Here is a 24,881-nt window from a genome sequence, read left to right as displayed (position 1 = left end):
CAGGATCGGGACGTATTCCGTGCTTCAGATACAACGCTAACGCATCTGCTTAATTATTGAGGAGCAGAAGAAAGAGTGTTATGTTATTGACTGGTTTCAGGTTTCAGCTTCGCCCTCTCCACCCAGGCCTCTATTCATCCATTTTTAAACATTGCGTATTGGCGGCATTGACTGTAGCTTCTGAAAGAGAGAGGGGGGGAGGGGGGGGGACAGGTGGGACACACCCTCCCCTGTGGGCTGTGGCTGTTTTGCTCAGGTGGTGAAACCTGGTCTGTTGTCATGCACTTTCTTACATGTATTATTATCATGTATATTTTACAAAGGATGTAGGCACCTGTCATAATAATTAGATTTAAAAAGCTGCTTATCTGGACAGTAAGTGTTTAACACTAATAATAACACTCCTACAGAAAGTGGTGGTGGAGGTTCTCCATCACTGTGTTCATCATTAGAACATCTCCAAAGTTCTCCTCATGGAGTCTAGTATTATTTAGAGTTCTCCTCAGATCAACACCTGGTTTGGTGGTAAATCAGGGCTTAATGATGCTAAATCAGGTGAGCTGCTGCTGATGCTGCTGATGGAGTTGAACACATCCTCCACGCTGTGCTGGCTGGACTGGGGGGCGTCCAGAAGAACCCTGGAGGAACTGAGCTCTGTTCTTTAGACTAGCTCTCCGACAAGATCTCACTACTTTCTTTCTTCAGAATGAGAAGCTCTTGTTTCTCCTTTTTACTGGATTTATGTTCACCTGCATCTGTTCTGATGAGATCTGGAGCTTCTACTGTAAAAACGTTCTTATGATTTAGAGTAATGGGATTAGTATATGTATAAATTATATATGTATAAAGTAAGTCATTTTGGAGCATTTCTATTGGCCCATTCATCATGAAATGTGACCAATGTGAAGGATTTACATAACATTATTTACATTATGTCAAACAAAAGTGATAACAAATATATATATATATATATAAATGTATTCTGTACCACTTTGACTATATATATATATATATATATATATACATAAACATATATATATATATAATAATATATATATATATATAATAATAATATATATAATATTATAATCTAATATATATATATATAAATTATATTCATATCAGAATAATATGACCATCTACTTAATAGTGGGAATGACCACCCTTGGCTCGGACTGTATTGGGGTGATCATTATAGAGGTCATCTGCTCCACAGTGGAGCATCGATTGCTCTGTACCACTCGCCGGAGTCGGCGTTCCCCTCTGGCATCAGTGGGCAATGGAGCACCGCTGTTCTGCCGTTGTAGTTGAAGTCCACTCTCGGTACACCCTCACTGCAGCATCTCTACAACTTCCCACGAACTTAGCAGATTCCGAGATGATACCACCCTTCGCCCACGACGCTATTATCATGTCTTCAGTCAAATCATGTCCTTCTCCCATGATGACTCTGCAACACGTGTGTGTGTGTGTGTGTGTGTGTGTGTGTGTGTGTATATATATATATACAGAGTGAGACACATATGGGACATACGCATGACTACAGTCTTTATGGTATATGAAAACAAATCAAATCTGTGTGTATGTACTTGTCTGTGTGAGTGTGTGTATATGTGTGTGTGTGTGTGTGTGGGGCCCTTGTTACTCTACGCTTAAATACTGTTTGAGGCAGAGGAGGAAAGAGGGGGCAGATAAAGTGTGCTTGATAAACGAGTGGCTGGTCCTCTTCCTCCTGGTGATGAATGATGTAAGAGCAGTGGTGAGAGAGAGAGAGCGAGAGAGGTACAGAAGAAGTAGGAAGAAGTGAGGTGTTGCGAGGAGGTAAGAAGGAGAAAGGGCGAGAGTGAGAAGTGAATGCGAGAAAGAAAGGAGGGTCCGGTCCAGGCCCGGGTGCTCAGTAGTGCAGAGCGACGCTCCCGGTGCACCTTGGGAAATGACAGATTTTTGCGAGCGATCGATCGCCCTCTCTCCGCCAGCCTAACTCACCTCCTGTGGTTTCCCAGGCTATTAATCCCGGCCCCTGTAATTTCCTCCTGCTAGGCCCGGCACTCTGGCCGCGAGGGGACAGGGAGTGGGCGGAGGGCAGCGGGCCCCTCTCGGCCGGCCGTTAGCGGGACGTGCAGCTCTACACATGCTGATGCGGAACAGACCGGCCCTGCAGCGGTTTCTGCAAAGCCAGAACTAGAAGCAGATCCCTGCTGTTTATGGTGACGTTAGTTACAGATTAGTGCCCGGCTGCTTGTGCGGACCACTGTGGAGCTCACCGCCTCCGTCCAGAGTCGTCACATCTTTTTTTTTTGTGGAAATTTACATATATGCAAATCGGCACGTGGAAGGATACAATTTTAATGTGCATATTTTAATATCTAGCTGGTCAGTTATAAAATAGCAACAACGTTTAGGAGAAGGCCCACGCCCAAACTCCTCTCCCCTCTCCAAATTTGCCCCCCACCAGCACCCCTGCTCCTCCTGATGGTCCACTTATGCTCAGCCTCTGCCTGGCAAGGGTGGAGCATGACCTTAAAATTAGAAAAAACATCCTGTAAGAATCGTACAGTAAATTACAGTAAACCTAAACCTAGGACGTTAATTTTCAGTTAGAGCATTAGCCTGGACGAGAGTGTTAGCTTCCAGCTAGCGTGTTATGTTTCCCCTGTAATTCGTTAGCTTGTAGTTAGCATGTTAGTTCTCATTTACCAGCTTAGCTCATTTTAGCATGCCGTTAGCATGTGACCTTCTGCTTAGCGTATCTGTCGTTAAGTGCTTTTAGGTGAAAACAGCTGGTCAGTTTGCTGTTGTGGTTGTTGAACCGGGTTGATATGGTCGTAGCATGATGGCAAGTTACCTTTTATCACAATTCATGGGTTAATCGTGACTCCCAAGGGTTAACGGACGTCCTGTAGATGGACTGCACGAGTCCGCAAGTCAGTGTGGTGGCTACGTTCTTTTGCGTCCTGAGTGGGTTTGTGGTGTTTTGTCGATGCAGGCAGTGTTCACCTCTACAAGCTCGTACCGCAGCTGCAGTGTACTTTCTGTAAACACACACACACACATCCTCACATAGAGTGGGTACTCATAACTTCCTGTCTGTCTCCCAGCTGCGCTCGCATACTTATGAAAAATTTAGAGGTGAAATCTCGCAAGGAATCTGCAAAAGCTTTGTGGTTGTCTCGGGTGAAGTTTGCCTTGATTAGGAATTCAGCGAGCTGCCGATAACTGTAACGCACCCATGCTACGCTTTCTGTAATAAAATGACTCAGCACCCACACAAGTCGCTGCCCGTCTGCCCAGAGTCCGTATCTGCTTTTTCAGGTTTTGCCTCATCAAGCAAGATGGTTTGGAACCCAGAGCTTGGTAATTAGGGTGTTCCTCAGGGCAGCCGAGCCGTAGATGCCACAGCACTGGCATTGTCCCAATGGTGGGCATCCTGGGGGTGGACGATATGATGGCATGGTATCGTTATCACGATAAATGCTGTCTGATACTCTTTTCTTTGATGTTATGGTTGTGGTCCAGAATCCAGAATCCAGAACATCATGTAGAGATACCATAGAGAACCTGTAAAGAGCAATAGCCAGTGTTTAAGGGTCAGCAGCTGATTGGATGGTCTGCTGTTTTGCTGCCTGTCCAGAAGGTTGTAGACACCTGCTGACCCAATGTCAACACTTCTTCTGAAATCAAGGGGTGCCCTTACTTGTCTGGAAGCCTTTACACCAGATGTTCCTCACAGATTGCACTGTTGCTGTAAGGATTTGATTGCACTCAGGTATGCAGGAGCTTTAGGGAGGTCTGGTACTGATGTTCTGGATGAACTCCAGCTTATCCCAAAGGTGGAGTCACTCGTCAAAAAGGCCCATCCTTACCATCTCCCTCTTTTGTTTTTGTCTCTTTTTTACAGGATGTCTACTACTCCCACCGGCCCAAGGAGAAAGTCCGTGTGGACAGCAACAACGAGAATTCGGTGCCGAAGGACTTTGACAACATAGACAACAGCAATTTTGGCAAACCCTCCAAGCACAAGCAGGAGTTGCTAGAAAAGGCCCATGCCCAACGAGGCGGCCTAGCCAAAAGCTCCAACGAGGTTCTCCGTTACGGCGCGTCGGAAGGCGGTCACAACGGCACAAAGACTGGCCTCAGACCAGGCTCTTCTCACTCCACCCCACATCCTCAGCGGGCCCAGCCCCACCGCCACCATGTCCAGCAGAACAAGCGACCGGCCGCCCCCACCCCAGACATCAAGTACGACCAGCCGCCCAAATGCGAGATCACGGGCAAGGAGGCCATCTCCGCCCTCTCCCGGGCCAAGACCAAGGAGTGCCGGCAGCAGATAGCCGAGGTGTACTGTCGCCACAAGGAGAAGCAGCTCATGCCCGAGAAGGTCACTCGCTACTGTCCCCTGGAGGGTGAGTATCCTCCTGATTGATCTTTTGAAACACACCAAGGGTCTGTACCCAGATGACATGCCCATGTGGAGCCTGGTGGGTTAACCCTACTGGGAACCAGAAAGTTTTGTCCCAACGTGGAACCCTCAGGAGGTTCCTCCAGGGTCAGTGATGGGACATGGGTTATACACTGCACTAGGGGGGCCTAGATGGAACCCATGTGAGATTAGGGTGGGCTGTAACGATGGTGCCCATTTGGGAAAACCCAACTGGGTCCCAGTAACAACACATCCCAAAGAGCCCATGCCCACCTGGAACCAACCTAGCCCATGTTCCACCCATGTGAGCCCCAGGACTGAATGATTCCCTCTGGCCTGGGCAACACCGTCAAGCTTCCAGGACTCAGTATACCGTATTATACCGTAAGGTCGAGTGAGGGACTCCCGAAGACCCCAATATCAAAGAGTTTGGAGAGGAATATCTCAAAGACACTCATCAGTGTTTGAACAACTGGGGTTCGGGGTTTCCTTGACATTGATTAAGACGTGGCTTGGCCTAATTTAAAGTGCCAATGGTGAACCCCCATTGGGAATGGTTGTAATCTAGGCTTAACCTTAATCTCAGTCTGGGAAACTGCTCTGAATGGACGTAGCCACATTAACCGAGGAGGGGCTGCTGCCAAACCCCAATTTTATATATCCAGTGTGAATATCCAGGGTGTCTAAGGTAGGGAAAGGTTGCGTTTAAACCGTAGAGGCGCTCTCTATAGGGATAATGACTGATTACAGGCATCAGCTGTTTCCATCAAACAGGAAAATATTATCAGAGCTCCGTCGGAATTGAAGATAAATAACACTAAAGATAATGGTGGTTTCCTGGATTAATTGCAGTGCTGTCAGCGGAGGTTTATGGAGGGGCTTCATTAAGACTTACAAGGCTGGCAACAGACAGCCACAGCGCTTGTAATTACAATCAGAGACAGGCTGGAAATGAGATTCTGGATTTTTGCGCAAGGGTAGACACTTGTAATTGCTGTGCCGTGTGCCTTTTTTTTCCTTACCCCCCCTCCACCCTCCTCTTTTCCCCCCACTTCCCCCAACTTTCTCTTCAGACTACAGAAAACATATTCATGCAATTATGCATCACTTAATGTTCCGCGCACCAGCCAGGGTGTCGGACGCGTTTAAATAGAGTACTGACAGATCTGCATTTGGCTCTAGGCTTCTGCCCCGGAGAACTTTTCCGGAAGCCCCAGTGGCTTCTGACAGATTTGACAAGGCGTCACCACAGAGACCCGACTCGACTCTGAGACGTTGAAGGAGGAGGAGGAGGAGGAGGAAGCAGAATGAGAACTTTCTCATTTCAGTCTCGTTTTTTTTATGTGTCCTAATGTTTGTGGACACCCCTTTCTAATGACTAATGCATTCAGCTACTTTATGTTACATCTATTGACACTGCCAGGTGTGGACAAGAGGGGTATAAAGCGCCCCAGCATTGAGCAGTAGAGTAGTGGAGCTGGTGTCCTCTGGAATGATGATGGTGCCCCATCCAAAAATTTTTTAATGAGTTGGGAAGTCTGGGATGAGGTGGGATGGTGATCATCCAATCCAACTTCCTGACCTCGCTAACACTCTTGTTGCAATCAAATCCCCACAGCAATGCTCCAGAATCTCATAGAAAGTCTGGCTCCCTGGACACTGGAGACACTGTTTTAATACCCTTGATTCTGGAAATAAGAAGCGGGAATGGGCAGATGTCCCAATACTTTTGTCCATACAGGATATAACATATAACACTAGTGATTATCTACCACAATCCCTAAGACAGCATGAAACCCAAACATCCAGCACCAGAAAAGCCCATGAATTGGAAAAAGCAGGTTTTCTAAGAATACTCCTGGGTGGATCCGCCGAAATTGTCCTCCATGCCGTTTACTGTTACTGACTGCCGGGACCGCTCTGCCGCTCTGCTGCTCTGCAGAATCAGGCCTGAAGCCTGAAATGGTTTACTTTAGGCTTTACAGTACAGCGACTTTAAACGTAAGGGAACTGTTTAAAGACTAAGCAGCGACCACCAGCTGGATCTGAACCCAATGCAAACAGCTGACACACACAGGAGGCAAATACAGCGACTCTAGTCAGCGACTCTAGTCAGCGACACGGACGGGAATCGAGCTCGATTCACTGATTCACTTGCCATGAACTTACTCTCAACCGATTCAGACAAAAACCTCAGAGACTTGGAACTGAATTTGGACTCCTCTAGAGACTTGATTCAGACTCGAACCCCAGAGACTCGAGAATCACCTTGGATGTATACTCCAGAATCATGAGAGTCAACTTAGACTCTTGAACACTAAAGACCCGAGACTCAATCCTGACTTATAATATAGAGACTGGACTGAGATTCAAACCCAGAGACTCAAGACTGTCTTACACCACAGATACAAGAGATTCAACCCTGACTCGAACTTTAGAGGCTGGACTAAAACTCAGATACTCAAGACTTGACTCAAATCTAAGAGACTCGACATTCACCTCAGATATGCACCCCAGAGACCCATGCCTTAAGCCAGAGACTCAAGACTCCACTCAGACTCAAACCCCAGAGACTCAAGACTCCACTCAGACTCAAACCCCAGAGACTCAAGACTCCACTCAGACTTTAGATTTGTCTCATCCCAGAGTCCTGAGGCTTATTTTGGATTGAAACTCAGACACCTGAGGCTTGTTTTTGACTCAAACCCAGAGATTTCACGCTCATATCCGACTCATATCTCAACCCCAGAGACTTGACTTGAGACTCAATTCTGACTCAAACGTCAGAGACTTGAGACTCAATTCTGACTCAAACCTCAGAGACTTGAGACTCAATTCTGACTCAAACCTCAGAGACACAAGACTCCACTTAGACTCTAGATTTGCCTTAGAGTCTCATCCCAGAGACCTGAGGCTCATTTTCGACTCAACTCCAAAGACTTGTGACTCCAACCAGACTCAAGACTCCACTCAGACTCAGTCTTAGAATTTCCTTAGACTCCCATCCCAGACACCTAAGGCTTGTTTTCGACTCAAACTCAGAGATTTGAGGCTCATATCCGACTCCACCCCAGAGACTTGAGACTCAATTCTGACTCAAACCTCAGAGACTCAAGACTCCACTCAGACTTTAGATTTGCCTTAGAGTCTCATCCCAGAGACCTGAGGCTTGTTTCCGACTCGACCCCAGAGACTTGAGGAGTCTTTAGAGTCGATTTAGACTTCACTGCAGTAGATGCTGTAGATGCTGACTTTGTCAGCAGAGCTATTACTGTCATTTTGCTCCGAGGTGGGTGCTGTGGTCTAAATCTGTAGTCTGTCTTCAGAAGTAGCAGCTCTAAAGGCGAGAACAGGACTAATGGAATGCGGAGCTCCTTAGCGCATCCATCCTCTATCGCCATAGAAACTGAAGTGCGCTCTTCAGTTTTTCATGCACTTTCGGCCTAAAATAAAAACGCACCAAAACAAAAACAGTTGACAAGCAGCGCAGATGCAACAGTCAGCCACCTCGCAGATTCACGGAAATGGAGTTAGCAACTAAAGGTTAATGGCTAAAATGTAATTGAGCTGATGTACTTGAGTAGAAGTACTCAAAAAAGTACAGGTCCATCAAATGGAACCAATAAACCTGAGGAAAATGATGTAGTTGCTGCCGAGACTGACCGACGTGACCCCTGCCTGAGAATCCTATAGATTAGGTGTAACCCAGAAGCAATGAGGACGGTCATTACTCCGTGAGGGCGGAGGAAGACACTCTTAACCGAGCACTAATGAGAGGGCCTCTGCAGACCGAGCGGGCGTCGGCACTGCATTTGAAGAGGGGAAGGCCCGTCCCCTCTCCTTAAACACAGAGGGTTAAAACCTCCAGGACATGATTAGAGGAGCCTCCAGGCCTTGCTGCTCCATGCCCACAGTCCCAGTCCTTCTCTACAGGGCCAGCCTGCAGGCCCCCTGAAGCCACTAGCTGCAGAGGCCGGGACAGTAAGGACACGCTTCAGCCTCAGATTATAGTCATTACTCCAACACGGGCCATCTCATCAGCCTACATCCACCGCATGGCCTCCAGCCAGGAGCGCGGCACGGTGGGCGTAACGCTATACTGGGCTGTTGAAATGAACCGGCTCTCCCTGTAACCTGCCGTTGCTTTCTTTGGAAACACCATATCATCGCTGATTTAGCAGCTAATTATGGGAAAAGGATTCTGTTGGTGGGTTCAGTAGGAAAGGCTGAGGATGTCTTATTTCAGAGAGGGAAACATGCCGGCATCGTACAGGTAATTACACTCGGAAACCCATATTTAATGAAACAGAATATAGACAAAAGTATTGGGACACCTGTGGGACTCACCTGGCAAGAGCCTTAGTGAGTTCAGGATGTTGGATGACTGATCACCATCCCACCTCATCATCCCCAACACCCCAACTCATCACAAAAGTATTGGACGGAGCACCATCCATCATTCCACCTCTCCACAGCACAGTGCTTCATGTTTAAGCCCATTCTGTTGGCAGTACTTCTTCTCTACAGGGACTAGACAAGCTGTATGTACGTGCATTTGCACATCTGTGTAAGCAAGTTGGGCTTATTGAGTATTTTTAGTTATTAAGAAGCCTGTTTACCACCCTGTTACTTCTCCTGAGAACTGATTGTCTTTTTATAGTGTATCCTTGAACAAAATGATGAGCTCTGCTCTGATTGGCTGGCCTACAGTCGGGTTCCTTGGTTCTGTTTAGAACCATGTTGACTCCAAGAGCCATTTAGATTTAACTTAGGGTTTGAGTAGGTTAGTGTGAGGGGTTCATACAGGGGCTCTTCTAGGGCAAAATGATCCCCTGAGAAAGTTTTACCACTATTTTACCATTATTAACTAACATACGCTAAATGGACAGAAGTATTGGGACGCCTGCGTATTCATTGTATCTTCCAAAATCAAGAGTATTAAGAAAGTTGACAATACTTCTGTTGGCAGTACTTCTTCTCTACAGGGACTAGACAAGCTGTATGTACGTGCATTTGCACATCTGTGTCAGCAATGGGTGCAGCTTAAAGTAGCTGAATGCCTGTTTACCCCCCCCCCCCCCCCCCCTTGTTACTTCTCCTTAGGACTGATTGTCTTTTTATAGTGTATTCCTGAACAAAATAATGAGCTCTGCTCTGATTGGCTGGCCTATAGCCGCATAGCCTAGCTTAGCCTTGCCTTGCTTTTGGTACGGTTAGCTAGCTAGAGGGAATGTAGCCGGTTGTTGGCTAATACCAGGCACTGACTACGGAGGCTGGAGGTACCTTTCAAGGCTGTAACTCTGTTCCTTGCCATATTACAGTCCATGGTACGACTACTGGGCTGAATCTCAAATTTCTCACTGCTCCCTATATAGTGCACTTGGTTAGTTCTGAAATTGTAGCTTCTATATCCACATATTGCACTTTATGTCCATTAGTGGACAGTGCACCCCTAGCTAAATCCCTAGTGCCTCTTATGTTGGACATATTATTCAGTATTTGGGTGCAGGAGCCAATTATTCAAAGACCTAAGTAGTGCACTAAGTAGGGAATAGGGAGCCATTTGGTCCTGAAGTGTGCACTGTGCCACTGGCTGCAACACAATCCCGGAAAGTGATCACTCCACCCTGTGCTTAACAGTTGGCGAGGTGTTCTTTTCACTGAATCCTTCATGAAAAGCCGGACATCCGAGGCTTCCCACGACAGCGACGATACTACAGCATCACTAGAAGGAAGACATGCTGTCAGCAGCATGTGTGTGTGTGTGTATGTATATGTGTGCATCTGTGTGTGTGTTTACACAGCGGGGCATTTTTAGAAAGCCAGGCCGGCCCTTCGGCTTGGCCCTTGCGGTCTGCCGTGGGCTATTTGTGGGTGTATGACTGGAGGATAAGTGATGGTGTCTTATGACTGGCTACTGCTGAGATGGGTCCAGTGAAACACTTCACGTCCAATAGGTGATGATGACGCCTGGGATATGTGTCTACGGGTGCCAAGACAATAATAGCACGTCTAATGTTTCGCCCAGCTCTTAACGCTGAGATTTGCTGCTCCATACACTCCGCCGCCCATTATGCACCACATTGCTTGCCTCCCTGCGTGTCCCGTACAAGGCAGGGGAGGCCATGGACATCACCCCTGCTGGTGCACATCTCTAATGGGTTCATTGGAGCCTCTCTAATGCGTCTTTGTGCCTGGAAAAGTATCCTCTGCTGTGAATCACCGTATAGCCTGAGTCATGCTTTGCTAATGGTAGCTCTATGGGTTCATCGCACTGTACTGGACACACATCTATCTACCATGTCTGTATGCTCTGTATGCCTTGCTTGTAGTTTGCAGAACCTATTAATGGTCCTAAGAACCTTCACCTGATACCTGAATGGTTCTTTAATAATTTAAAGGTTCTTCACACCTACAAACCCAAATAAGAAAGAGGTTCTTCTAAGGCATTACGTTCAGAACCATTTGAACCATCACTGGGTCATAAGTTTAAATGCCAAGCCATGCTGCTTTGCCATCAGCAGCCGGACTCCAGGAGAGCACAATTACCTGTGCTCTCTCCGGGTAGGTAGATGGCGCTCTCTTGCCTCATTGATCTTAAGCTATGTTGCGATGTTGGCTGGCACATGCATTGTCTGTTAGATGCGCTGTCCAGCGGTGGAGCTGGGAGCCTGGCGCTTTCCTCAGAGCGTGTCGGCTGCATTGGCGGCAGGTCGACAAGAGGCGGTGCCTGGCATGTTATCCATATACCTATACCTATACTATACTTCATGGGAAAGGGTTCCATTGGTGGGTTCAGTAGGAAAGGCTGAGGATCTAAGGCCTATTTTCAAGTGGAATATGATATTTAATGGGTTTCACAATATGGACAAAAGTATTTGGACACCTATTCGTTCCTCGTTTCTTCTGAAATCAAGAGATTTTTGCGCATTGTATTGCATTTATAGTATGAGTGTGTAGTACGAAATCAGAACACAGCCTTGATCTGCATGGTGTTCCTTTCCTTTTCTCAGAATGTGTCGGTCTTTAACTTTCTGCCTTCTGGAGATTTTGAACTTCTCAGGTCCTCCTGCTCTCAGTGGGAATTCCCTGATCACCTGAATAACAGTGTCTGCCTGTGTTTTTGTTTGTGTGTGCGTGTGCATGTGTGTGTGTTCAGGCAAGGCGAGTATGAACGTGCACTGGGAGGACGACTCCATGGAGACGGTGCCGGCGGTGCCCGTGCGGATCGCCTTCGTGTTGGTGGTCCACGGCCGAGCGGCCCGCCAGGTGCAGCGCCTCTTCAAGGCCATTTACCACACGTCCCACTTCTACTACATCCACGTGGATCAGGTACGGGCGTGTGTTTGGGGTCTTGTCTTCTTTAATATGGAGCAGAACCTTTAATAGATGCGTTTGCTTACACACACACACACACACACACGCACACTGCTTTGCTTACACACACACACACATCCTCTTTATACCACCCACCTCCAATTTCCTCCTCATCCGCCTGGATTAGGAATAGTGTATAGCCTGTATACATAGACTCAACACACACACATACATACACACCCGCCTGGCCACACCTTCCACTTCTTACAGCTGCTTGCTGGTGCACTTCAAAGAAAAAGGGTTCTATAAAGGTTCTACTTTAAGGGTTCCTCCATGACGACTCCCGGAGCCATTTAGATTTAGCTTAGGGGTTGAGTAGGTTAGTGTGAGGGGTTCATACAGGGGCTCTTCTAAGGCAAAATGATCCCCTGAGAAAGGTTTACCACTAAATGGACAAAAGTATTGGGACACCTGCTCATTCATTGTATCTTCCAAAATCAAGAGTATTATGAAAGTTGATTACGTTCATCCTGCTTTTGTTGGAGTAACTGTCTCTACTCTCCAGGGAAGAAGGCTTAGATTTTGGAGGAGCGTTGCAGTGAGGATTTGATTGCATTCATGCATGCATTCAGCAACAACATTGTTAGTTAGAGGTCAAGATGTTTGGATGATCACCACCCCACCTTATCCTAAAAGTACTGGATGGAGCACCATTATCATTCCAGAAAACACGATGCTGGGGGGCTTTATACCCCTCTCTAGCCCACTCCTGGCATAATTAGACAGCATGGTGCCAATAGATTCATGTTCATCTGCACAAGAGAGTCCTATTCAATCGGCAGTACTTCTTCTCTACCGGGCCTAGACACAAACTGTGTGTGCATTTGCACATCTGTGTCAGCAATTGGTGCAACGTAAATTGGCTGAATGCATTTGTCAGAAGGGGTGTCCACAAACTTTTGGACACGTTGTGCAGAACCAGTGCCGTTTAAATAAGGATTAAGTGTTTAATGTGCAGCCAATGTACTGAGTGCACACACTCACACACCACATATAATCACACATATTGTCGCTCACTCCATCACACACTCTCACACACACACACACACATTTACACACACGTACGGGTGTGATCAGACTGCAGCCGAGCTGCTGTTTGTAGTCGGCTGTGATGATGTTCAGCTTTGAATGTGTTTGTGCTGCCGACAATGTTCTTGTTTGATCAGATTAGTTCTTTGCTGTGTGTGTGTGTGTTTGTGTGTGTGGGAGGGTTGCATGTGCTCTTGTATATATGTGTGTGTGTGTGTGTGTGTGTAAATGTCAGTGTAAGTATGAACGCAATTTCTATCGTGGTATCAGTGAGCTAAATGTCAGCGTCTGTGCAGCTGCTGAGGTGTAAATACTGAGCGTCGCGGATTCACCGCAGGTGTTATTCTGATCCGGCGTCGTTCTGCTGCATAACACCACCAGAACCGAGCCCAGTTTAAATGAATAGGAAAAGATCTGCTTGCTCTGTTTACTGTTCAGCTCTGAGCTGCATAAACCGGGATGTGCTTTCCAGGGCCGACTGTAGCAGTGGAGCTGCTTACGGCTTTTTTTAAAAGCTGGAAATCGACCCACCGTTTCCAAAGTCAGTACAGTCTACAACACTACAAGCATCGCCAGGCTTTAATCCTTTCAGTCCTTTCTATATTATTCAGATATTAATCCTAATACAGAAACTGTTGTGGATCATTTGGTAAGCATTTGCTTTGAGGCGTCTCGTGGAGTCCCGCAGGGCTCTATTTTAGGGCCTCTAAAACTGTTGACAATAAGGTAGTTATGAGGACGTATTTGTGTTTTTGGGCCTCAGTCCAGTATTTAACCTGGCATAGATGAATAAGGAGAATTCCAGGAATAAACAATGAGCCCCCACAGCGCCCCCTTACTGTGGCTCTCTTAAATACACATAGGGGAAATGAGCTTATTTGGCCATGTTCTAGAAAGACACACAGCAGAACACCTCACTTTAAGATACTGAGACACTGTCAACCCTCATTTACACCCCATCACAATTTACATAAACCCCACCCCCTACCGAAAGCCTTTCAAGGCTAAATGCAATGCCTACTTCAAGCAAGGCTTAAAAGACTAAAAACGACGACCAGCCGACGGGGGTGAAGCACCGCTCAGAGAAGGGCTGACTGAAGCAGGTTTCGGTCGTTATGGAGTTCAGGTGCTTAAGCCACACCCTTTGCCAACGGGGTGTAGAAGCGGGGCAAGCTATGCAGTCTCAGTAGACACACACTGGCAGAAGAGCTGAGGAGCTCATGGGCAAGTCGCTTTGTGAGATTCTGCCTAGCTAGAGCTGCCCCAGCCAGCTGTAAGTGCTATTATTTTGAATGGGAAGCGTCCGTCCTCTTTTCCATCACAGACTTCAGAGCATGTCCTCATGTGAGTGGAACAGAGCTGTAAAACAAGCAAATTCCAAAACCCCAAACTGTTACATAATGAAGTGTGGTTATATTTACACCCCCTTAATTTACATAAACTCCACCCACTAACAAAAGCCTTTTTAGGCTAGATGCAGCAGATACTACCCTTAATAAATAAATAATTCAGTGAAACGTCGAGACGTCGGGAGGCGACACGTAAAAAGCAGAAGCTGTTGGTTTCAAAATAAGAGTCCTGATTTCCCAGCAGCCCCTTCGCCTCATCCCTAATTCACACAGAGGAAATGAGGGAGAGATTTCCTGTTCGGCTGGCGTCCTTCTCCTGCGGCGAAACTTCCTCCAACACAGGAGCAGACTGGAGGGAGGAGAGGAGGAGGTGGGGGTTAGGTTGTGGTGGGGGGGGGGGGGGTTGGTAGTACTGGGAAGGGTGATGGTGGTGGTGGTGGTGGTGGGGGGGGTTCGCTAGATAAACAGCAGGTTTCCGAGCGGCGCTCCTCATTCAATAAGCTGTTTGAAAAGGCTGATGGGGGATTATTACGGAGCAGCACTTCAGTGGCTTAGTTACCGTTTTTTTCCCTCCCTCTCTGCACACAGCAAGTGACGGAGTGAGAACATGAAAGCCTGTTTATTCAGACATGCAGCTCACACACACATACACACACACACACTTACGCAGACACAGTGCCCCCCCAGGCCTTAATTACACACATCCGAGCGCACACTTAATGAACTACTTCAAGTTGGGGCAGGAGTGAGTCAATGGTGGGCTGGTTGGTGGGCTTTAAAGCCGCCGTCTTGTAATCTCTAAAGGATGGAATAAAATGACTGCCTTTCAATCAGTCAATCATCCGGAGTCTGTGCCTCTCTCTCTCTCTCTCTGGCTGTTCTGGCTCTGGCTGCTCTCCTCCTGCGCTGCTTTCATGAGCCGTTAAGAACGTGGGAGGGACGCGGAGTTGCGGCACAAACGGGATCAAAGCCAGCTAAAGAGGAGCCGAGTGGGATGCAAGGGAAGAGGAAGGAGTCATGCCGTTACAAGCCCACATGTAAAATTCGGCAACAACAACAAAAAAAACATGTTTTTTTTTTTGGGGGGGGGGGGGGGGGGGGGCAGGGTGGTCTCTCAGCGGTCTGCATCGTACTGCTGCTTTGGCTCGGGTTTGTCAGCTCGCATCCCGAGCCATGCCGCTTTGCCACCAGCAGCCGGAGTCTGAGAGAGCACAGTTGTCCCAGTGGGTAGATGGCGCCCCCTCTCACCCCCTCTCATCACTCTTAAAGTGGTGTTGGCTGGCAGAGGTGTCTGTTAGCTGGTGCGGTGGAGCTGGAGCTACGAGGCTGATGTAGCTAACAGTTAATGAAAGCTTCTGGCTAATGTGGTTTCTGATGCTGTATGACACATGTTGCATACTGTAGCTATGATTTCGAGGTCTGCTCAGGCATGAAACTGAAACCTCAACCTAGTTAGTTTAGGACCCGACCCAATCCGGCAGATTCAGACTGGAACAAGGTCAGACGGTTTGAAAGATCAGCCCAACTAAAGTGGTTCAAATGCATGTTTAATGTACGCTACATTGGACAAAAATATTGGGACATTTGCTCATTTATTGTTTCCTCCGATAGCAAGGGTATTAAAGATGAGTTGCCTGATGCCAGGCGTGGGCGAGAGGGGTATGATGCCCCCCCCCCCAGCATTGAGCTGTGGAGCAGTGGAACTGTGTGCTCCATCCAGTACTTTTAGGATGAGGTAGGGGGTGGTGATCATCCAACATCCTGACGCTGAATGCAATCAAATCCTCACAGCAATGCTTCTCAAAATCTAGCAGAAAGACAGTTACTCCAACAGTTACTTTAACAAAAGCAGGATAGACTCTTTTTTTAAGTGACCTTGATTACAAAAGAAACAATGAATGAGCAGGTGTCCAAATACTTTTGTCCGTATAGTGTATAGAGCTATTCCTTGATGCAAGATTCACTTATTATGAGTCAAATATATTATGATATATTTGACTCATAATAAGTCAAATATTATACATATTATGAGTCAATTATGATTGATTACCAATAATGTAATGAAGTATTACTCGATAGGAAGATGCCCCTTTTCATATATCCTGTATCCTGTTCCGGTTGATTTTCTCCGTCTGGGTTTATGCCTCGTCATCCAGTAGGTGCTAAACTCATACACGGATACGGTTTAGCTTTACAGTAAATGGATATTTGCCCCAAGGTTCGGTTCCCCTATATATATCATCACTATCTTTAGCGATATGTAATAAGAAAGGTCTGTTTATTATTGTGATGCTAACCACTTGAAATAGCCACAACCACCTGACTCCAGATCAGCTGGTCAGTGCCCTAATGCAAGCGTCTTTCTGTGTTTTTTTTTTGTTTTTCTGCAGCGCTCGAATTACCTCCACAGGCAGATGATAGCCCTTGCCAACCAGTACCCCAACGTGCGGGTCACTTCTTGGCGCATGTCCACCATCTGGGGCGGCGCCAGCCTGCTGAGCATGTACCTGCAGAGCATGAGGGACCTGCTGACCATGACCGATTGGCCCTGGGACTTCTTCATCAACCTGAGCGCCGCAGACTATCCCATCAGGTGAGTCGGTCATGCGAGGTGGCTGGTTCGAATCCCGGGTCATGCTGGTTGCCATCAGCAGCCGGAGTCCAGGAGAAGAGCACAGTTGGCATTGCTCTCTCATGGGTGGGCTGATGGTACCTCCTCCTCACATCACTCCCATCACTCCCACACAACTCCCCAATGCAGTATCCCTCAATATATTAGATGGAGCACAACCATCATCATCATCCTCATCATCATCATCATTTTGTTCTTCCACTGCTCCACAGCTAAATGCTGGGGGAGGTTTATACCCCTCTAGCCCACGCCTGGCATTATTAGGCAGCATGGTGCCAATAGGTTCCTGCTTATCTGCTCCTGAGAGTCCTATTCTATTGGCAGTACTTCTCTACAGGGCATGGACCAGCCGGTGTGTGTGCATTTGCACATCTGTGTCAGCAATGGGTGCAACTTAGCTAAGCAAAGTAGCTAAATGCATTCCTTCGAAGGGGTGTCCACAAACATTTGGACACATTGTGTAATTGAGACTTATAACGAATAGGTTATTATTTAAAGTCATCGTTATTGATTATTATCAATACGGTTATTGTTGATATTGATTGTCCAGCCATGGTGCTGACCCTTTCAGAGGACTGCCCGGCCTCCTCCAGCAGGATCATGAGGTCTGGCTGGTTTCTGCAGAGTTGTCGCCTCTTTATTGGTCACCCGAGCGCAACAGCGGCGATCAAGTTTACCGCCAACTAGCGCCCCTTAGCCGCAGGGCATTGTGGGAGATTAGTTCCGAGCGACATCGCCACTTAGTTTTGCAGGGATTTTGGGTAATTGAGTGAGGCTACGAGTGACGGTGTTTGATCTTGTGTCAGCAGGTGCAATGCTCCATAGAGCCGCTGAGGGATTACACTCTAGAACAGTGTAGCCTGCAGTGTTCTGCTAACTCCTCTTCCACACTCACAAAGGCTTTACAACAAAGCCCAGCCTTCCTGAGTTTCCCCCGAATAGGAAAAAGAAGGATTTGAATATGAGAAAGGAGCAAGTAAACCGGCGCAGAAGTGTTTACACGCAGCTGATGAATAAAAAATGAAGGAAGACGTACTTTTCGGTCTTGAATAGCGACAGCGGGAGCTGAGAAGATGTGAGGGCCAATTAAATAGGCAAAGACTGGAGTTCCATTAAATTCCCGTTCCGCAAATTCTTCAAACTTCTTTTGACCTTTTCGACCTATTGTGATAAATTCCGTTATCGTGGTGAACAGTATACTTTTATGAGTGTATGGTGAATATCGGCAGTGCTTAAATAGCACTGATTAACTCCACGTTTCATCACAGAGAGTGTTAGCAGTCTTATATATATCTAATAAAGTGAAGCATATTTTGAGCAAAAATCACGGTACTCAGTATAAGAGAGTATTTGGATAGCATATTTTTTATTGTTTTCTACATATTTGTTTGCATGATGAAATATTGTGCTAAATATATATTGTAAAAAAATGTCGTTAAATATTGTGCTAAATATCATATATTGTAAAAAATATATAAAATATTGTGCAAAATATAATATATTGTAAAAATAAATCGTTAAATATTGTGCTAAATATATTGTAAAAAAAGTTAAATATTGTGCTAAATATCATATATTGTAAATTATTTTTTTTTAATATTGTGCTAAATATCATATATTGTAAAAAGTATGCCATTAAATAGTGCGCTAAATATTGTATATTGTTAAAAAATGTTAAATATTGTGCTAAATATCATATACCGTTAAAAAATGTCTTTAAATATTGTGCTAAATATCATATATTATAAAAAAATGTCATTCAATATTGTGCTAAATATCGTATATTGTAAAATAAAAATTAAATATTGTGCTTAATATCGTATATTGTAAAATAAATAAATAAATATTGCGCTAAATATCGTATATTGTAAAAAAAAATGTCGTTAAATATTGTGATATTAAATGTTTCCATATCGCCCAGCTCTATTTTGCCTACGAAAGAAAAAAAAAGGATTTAATTTACATATCGATGCTTTTATTCTCTAAATTATCTACAAATTCACAAATTCACTTTTAGACGTTCATTTACTTCACCTTGAGTTCACATCTCTTTCACTTTCTTCCTTCTTGGTGTTTTGATGTTTCTCCTTATGAGGGCTATACAGGGCTAGCATGCTCATGCAAGAGTTTTCGTCTCTGTTTGGACGGAAATCTTCCCTCCGTTTTTAAAAATGTCCGGATACAAGTGGACAGGGTCTTTTAGTTTACTCTCATTTGTTCCTGTCCATCGAGCTAGCTAACATTTACTTCACCTTGAGTTCACGTCTCTCTTTCGCTTTCTTCCGTCTTCCTGGTGTTTTGATGGCAGGGGCTAACAGCTAATTACTCAAGATGCATTGATTATTAATCACTACTAAATACTACTAAATATTTAGTCCCTTTTAATTGTTATTAACTGTAATTACAACAAATATGTGCAAAGTCATATCAGAACATTATGACCACCTACCTAATAGTGGGAATAACCACCCTTGGCGGGATGTCGTGGTGTGAACGTGGCATCAGTGGCCAGTGGGGCACCACTGCTATGTCGTTGGGAGGCGCTCAATGTGCGAGAAGTCCGTTGTGGGAATGGGTTTAGGCAGCATAACACACATAAAACACACACTCCTAAAAGTGGCGGGCGAGTCTCATACAATCACAGATAGCTGTGGCATCACTAAGGACTAAGCTCGCAATCTCCTGATGATAGGGTCAGCACTTAGACAGTTGTGCCACCCAGGAGCCTCAAGCAAAACCATACAAAAAAAGTTTGTATTCCATTTTTTTTTCTCCATAAATTTGCAAATTTTTCATCAATTTAAACCAGTAAAAGACGTTCTTTCGTTTCCTTAAATTTCCCTGTTTGCAAACATGGCAAAAAATGAACTTTAGCTCCGTAGGTTCACTGAATATAGCAGCGTCCCAGTGGACGGGCTTTACCCACCTGAAAGACGATACCACTAACAGAGCTCCATCTGAGGCCCATCTGTGGTCTGTGTGTTGAGGTGTGGTCAGTACGAATGCTGTTAGTGCGTGTGGATGTATTTGGTGTGTAATGGACGGAGGGTGAGACGTGGGGTATCTCTGTCTTTCTCTTGTGTTAAAATCGATTACACAGACTATTTTCCTGCAGCCTTCAGGAATCGAGGGTGGGGGATCGATAGGAGCGGGTGATAAATTCCGGCCTGCTCCGCGCCGCCGTCCCGAGGTTAATCCAGGTGCTCTATCAGTCGGTCCCACACCGGCCTTACACACTACAGAGAGAGGGAGAGAGGTAGAGACGGGGGCGGTTAGCTTTAAGCTAAAGCTCCTTAAACTGGGACATCAAAGAGATGTGAGCCGGTCTTTTTATCTCACGCGAGGGCTGAGCTTTAGGTGTGATCTGGAACCAGCCTGTCTGGGAGGCCGAGCCGACACTCTCATTTCACACGGCGCTCCAACACCGGCCTGCTAACACGTGAGGCTGCATTGGGCGGGGGGTTGGGGGGGGGTTATGATGTCATATAAGGGCAAATCACAAGTGACATCACAATACACTTTTCTGAGTTCAGCATGAGTGTGGTCAGTACAAAAATGACAGATTTGCTATAGCAACCACCTCAAATATCATAGCAACCACTTGAAGTAGCATAGTAATCACCATGACAGCCACCTGGGACACCTTAGGAGCTAGGACCTGTAATACCTTAGCAATTACCCAAGCAACCGCCTTGTATACCATGGCAACTGCTAAGCAAGAACGGTAGCGAAAACAGTTGCTGTATGGTGGTTGGGCAGAGGGCGGAGAGCAGAGAGCGGAGGATGGAGGGTCCCTCTTACTAAGGTGTCTCGGGTCAGTCGTGGGTCAATGGGGAGAGTGTGTTTGTGTGTGTGTGTGTGTGTGTGTGTTTGTGTGTGTGTGTGTGTGCACCTGTGAGGAGTGGTGTAATGAAAGGAAGGGAGAGACTGATTGATCCTCCTTTAACCGAGGGGGTGTGGTCGTCACCACAGAGCACCTCCACTTCTCTCTCTCTCTCTCTCTCTCTCAGTCTGTCTATCTCTCACGCCCCACTTTCATCTCTTACTCTCCCTCTTTTTCTGTTTTTGTCTCTTTCTATCTCTCTCTCTTTGTGTGTATCTCTCTCATCCTCACTCTTTTTTATCTCTTGCTTTTTTTTCAATATCTCTTTTTCTGTGTACCTCTCTCTCTCTCTCTCTCTCTCTCTCTTTCTCTGTGTATCTCTCCCGTCCTTTTTTTCTGTATCTCTCTCTCTGTCTTTATCTCTCTCGCTCCATTTTAATCTCTCATTCCTTTGTTTCTCTCTCTCTCTCTCATCCCCTTTTTTATCTCTTGCTTACTTTTTCCTCTGTCTGTATCTCTCTCGCCCCATTTTTCATCTCTCACTCTTGTTTTCCCCCCATTTCTTTCTCTCTCTCTCACTCTCTTTCTCTTTCTCTGTATCTTTTTTTCTATGTACCTCTCTCGTCCCCTTTTTTATTTCCTCGCTCTCTCCTTTGTGCTCTGTGTCTCTCTCTCTCTCTCTCTCTATGTATCTCTCTCGTCCCCTTTTTTATTTCCTCTCTCTCTCGCCCTCTCTCGCGCTCTGAGGGTAACCCTGAGGCCGTTGGTGTGGTTCTGTAGGATGGCTGGTCGCTACGGGCCATCCAGATGAGGCAGCAGAGCGGAGGAGACGGACCCTGGAGCTGGAGATCAGCGGTGACTGTGTGACCAGTCGCATTGGGCCTGTTTAACTGTTGGCTGGCCAGTTGCTATATGGCCAAAAGTATCCAGACACCCCTTTTAATCAGTGAATTCAGCTCTTTTAAAGAGGTCCCATTTCTAATGCAGATGTTAAGGTTGTGCACATAAAGCTCCCTCTCTCTCTCTCTTTGCCTCTCTCTCTCTCTCTCTCTCTCTCTGAGTCACTGGCTGCTACACAACCCCCCCACACATAGAAAACAGTTGGCAAGGGCTTCTTTGCAAACGCAAACTTTGTTCCTACAGACAGATTTTTGGGCTGATCTGGACTGACTAAACAATACTTATATATATATATATGTGTGTGTGTGTGTGTGTGTGTATGTGTGTGTGTGTGTGTGTGTGTGTGTGCGTGCACGCATTTGTTTAGGCAACCCGTACCTCTGACCCGACCACTGCCACTAACTTTCCCCTTCTCTCCTTTCCTGCCCACGTTCTTCCACATGGCTGCGTGTGAAAGGACTTACTAAAGCCCTTTGGTGCTGTGGGGGTTCGGCGGCCCCCCGGTGACTGGCGCAGGGGGGGTGGGGTGGTGGCGTGTCCCCCAGGGGCTTTGTCCCACAGTGCCACTCTCTTTCATCCATTCATCTCCTCAGAATCGCTCCTTTTCTCCTCTCTGTTACGAGTCAGGCAGCTGTTTTTGTGGCCTTTCCAGAGGGAATCCCACAGACTCTACAGCGCCCTCTACTGCAGCACCGCCCCCACTGTCTGATCACATACACTCTCTCTCTCTCTCTCTCTCTCTCTCTCTCTCTCTGTCTCTGTCTCAGTCTCTCTTACGCCCTCTATTTCTCTGATTCTCTCTCTCTGTCTGTGTGTATCTCTCTCGCCCCCTTTTCTCTCTCTTTTTCTCTGTATTTCTCTCTCTCTCTCTCTTTTTCTGTCTCTCTCTCTATCTCTCTCACCCCTTTTTTATCTATTGAGCATTATCTCTCTCTCTCTCTCTCCCTGTCTGTGTATCTCTCTCGCCTCCCTTTTTCATCTCATCTCTTTTCTCTGTATCTCTCTCTCTGTTTATTTGTATCTCTCTCGCCCCCTTTTTTATACATCATCTTTTTTCCCTGCATGTCTCTCTCTCTTTCCTTCTCTGTCTGTGTGTCTCCCTCGCCCCCTTTTTTAATCTCTTATCTGTGTTACTCCCTCTCTCTCTCTGTCTGTGTATCTCTCTCGCTCCCTTTTCCATCACTCTCATCTCTCTCTCTTTTCCTGAGTATCTTCCTCACTTGCTCTCTCTCTCTCTCTGTCTATGTGTATCTCTCTCACCCCACTTTTCATCTCTCATCTGATTTTCTCTGTATCTCTCTCTCTCTCTCTCTCTCTCTCTCTCTGTATCTCTCTCTCTCTCTCTTTGCCGCTCATTATTCTCCTGGAATGTGATGGCACTGCACATCAGTCAGCTCCGCTCCCACACACTCTAACACATGCACTAACACACACTCTTAACACACACTCTCACACACACGCCCTCATTGCTAATGCCACTCAGGCTTTCCTGGGCTGATATTCCACACAGCAGCCTCAGCCAGACACGGCGGGTCAGAGGTACTGTTTGTGTGACCTGTGTATGTGTGTATGTGTGTGTATATGTGTGTGTGTGAGTGTGTGTGAGTGTGTTTGGATGATGCAACCAGACATTGCGAGTCAGAAGTACTCGGGCTGTGTGTGTGTGTGCATCTGCGCTTCTGCTTGTGAAAGCCAGCAGATACTGTGGTTCAGAGGTGCTTTTGTGTGTGTGTGTGTGTGTGTGTGTGTGTGTGCAGAGAGGGAATGTGTGTGATGTTTTTGACAGTATAGTTAAGGCTATAATTTGGCTTTATGCCAATCTGTGGTGGCTTCAGGGCTGGCAACGTATAAAAACCTACCAGACAGAAGGTGTGTGAGTGTGTGTGTGTGTGTGTGTGTGTGTGTGTGTGCGAGGGGGTGTGTGATTGATGTTTGCAGCCACAGGTAGCTGGGTGACGGGAAGATGCTGCCAGCATAAAAGCAATCTTAATTTAGAGCTACAAACCTCACACACCGACAGCAGAGGCGCTGACGGAGCAGAGGCGGTGGTCGTGGCAGAAAGCTGCACATTAGGGAAGTTCACAGATACTCCAGGATCAGGTGTCGGTATCGACGGGTACGTCACGATCAGGCGTCAGTATCAGCATCGGTAGATATGTTAGGATCATGGATCAGTATTGGGAGATAATCGACGATCTGATATCAGAATCTGTCTTGGCAGATGTTAGCAGATACGTGAGGATCAGGTATTAGTACTATGTAATAATACTCAGTGTTGAATCAGATATCAATATCGGCAAATACTTAAGAATCAGGTATTGATATCAGTAAATACTTAAGAATCAGGTATCAATATCGGCAAATAGTTAAGAATCAGGTATCGATATCGGCAGATACTTAAGAATCAGATATCGATATCGGCAGATACTTAAGAATCAGATATCGATATCGGCAGATACTTAAAAATTCGGTATTGATATCAGCAAATACTTAAGAATTAGGTATCGATATCGGCAGATACTTCAAAATTCGGTATTGATATCAGCAAATACTTAAGAATCAGGTATTGATATCGGCAAATACTTAAAAATCAGATATCTATATCAGCAGATACTTAAAAACCGGGTATAGATATTGGCGGATACTAAAAAATTCGGTATTGATATCAGCAAATACTTAAGAATCAGGTATCGATATTAGCAGATACTTAAATACCGGGTATAGATATTGGCGGATACTAGAAATAAAGGTATCAATATCGGCAGATACTTAAGAATCAGGTATTGATATTAGCAGATACTTAAGAATCAGGTGTTGATATTAGCAGATACTTAAGAATCAGGTGTTGATATTAGCAGATACTTAAGAATCAGGTGTTGATATTAGCAGATACTTAAGAATCAGGTATTGATATTAGCAGATACTTAAGAATCAGGTGTTGATATTAGCAGATACTTAAGAATCAGGTATTGATATTAGCAGATACTTAAGAATCAGGTGTTGATATTAGCAGATACTTAAGAATCAGGTGTTGATATTAGCAGATACTTAAGAATCAGGTATTGATATTAGCAGATACTTAAGAATCAGGTGTTGATATCGGCAGATACTTAAGAATCAGGTATTGATATTAGCAGATACTTAAGAATCAGGTGTTGATATTAGCAGATACTTAAGAATCAGGTATTGATATTAGCAGATACTTAAGAATCAGGTGTTGATATTAACAGATACTTAAGAATCAGGTATTGATATTAGCAGATACTTAAGAATCAGGTGTTGATATTAGCAGATACTTAAGAATCAGGTGTTGATATCGGCAGATACTTAAGAATCAGGTGTTGATATCGG

At 45.7% G+C, this 24,881-nt stretch overlaps 1 protein-coding gene across 1 annotated transcript in view; it reads left to right on the top strand.

Annotated features, from left to right (window-relative positions):
- xylt1 (xylosyltransferase I) overlaps positions 1-24,881 on the top strand; it is a 98,849-nt gene that overhangs the window by 42,777 nt on the left and 31,191 nt on the right. Inside the window, exons 2-4 of the mRNA XM_072693921.1 lie at positions 3,899-4,403; positions 11,580-11,752; positions 16,566-16,768. Of these exons, the coding sequence (XP_072550022.1) occupies positions 3,899-4,403; positions 11,580-11,752; positions 16,566-16,768 (881 nt within the window). The remainder of the gene's footprint in view (positions 1-3,898; positions 4,404-11,579; positions 11,753-16,565; positions 16,769-24,881) is intronic.

This window comes from Salminus brasiliensis, chromosome 12 (genome assembly GCF_030463535.1).
Source record: "Salminus brasiliensis chromosome 12, fSalBra1.hap2, whole genome shotgun sequence".
Taxonomy (NCBI): domain Eukaryota; kingdom Metazoa; phylum Chordata; class Actinopteri; order Characiformes; family Bryconidae; genus Salminus; species Salminus brasiliensis.
The sequence above is the reverse complement of the archived record's forward strand: the minus strand, read 5'-3'. Positions and strand labels throughout refer to the sequence as shown.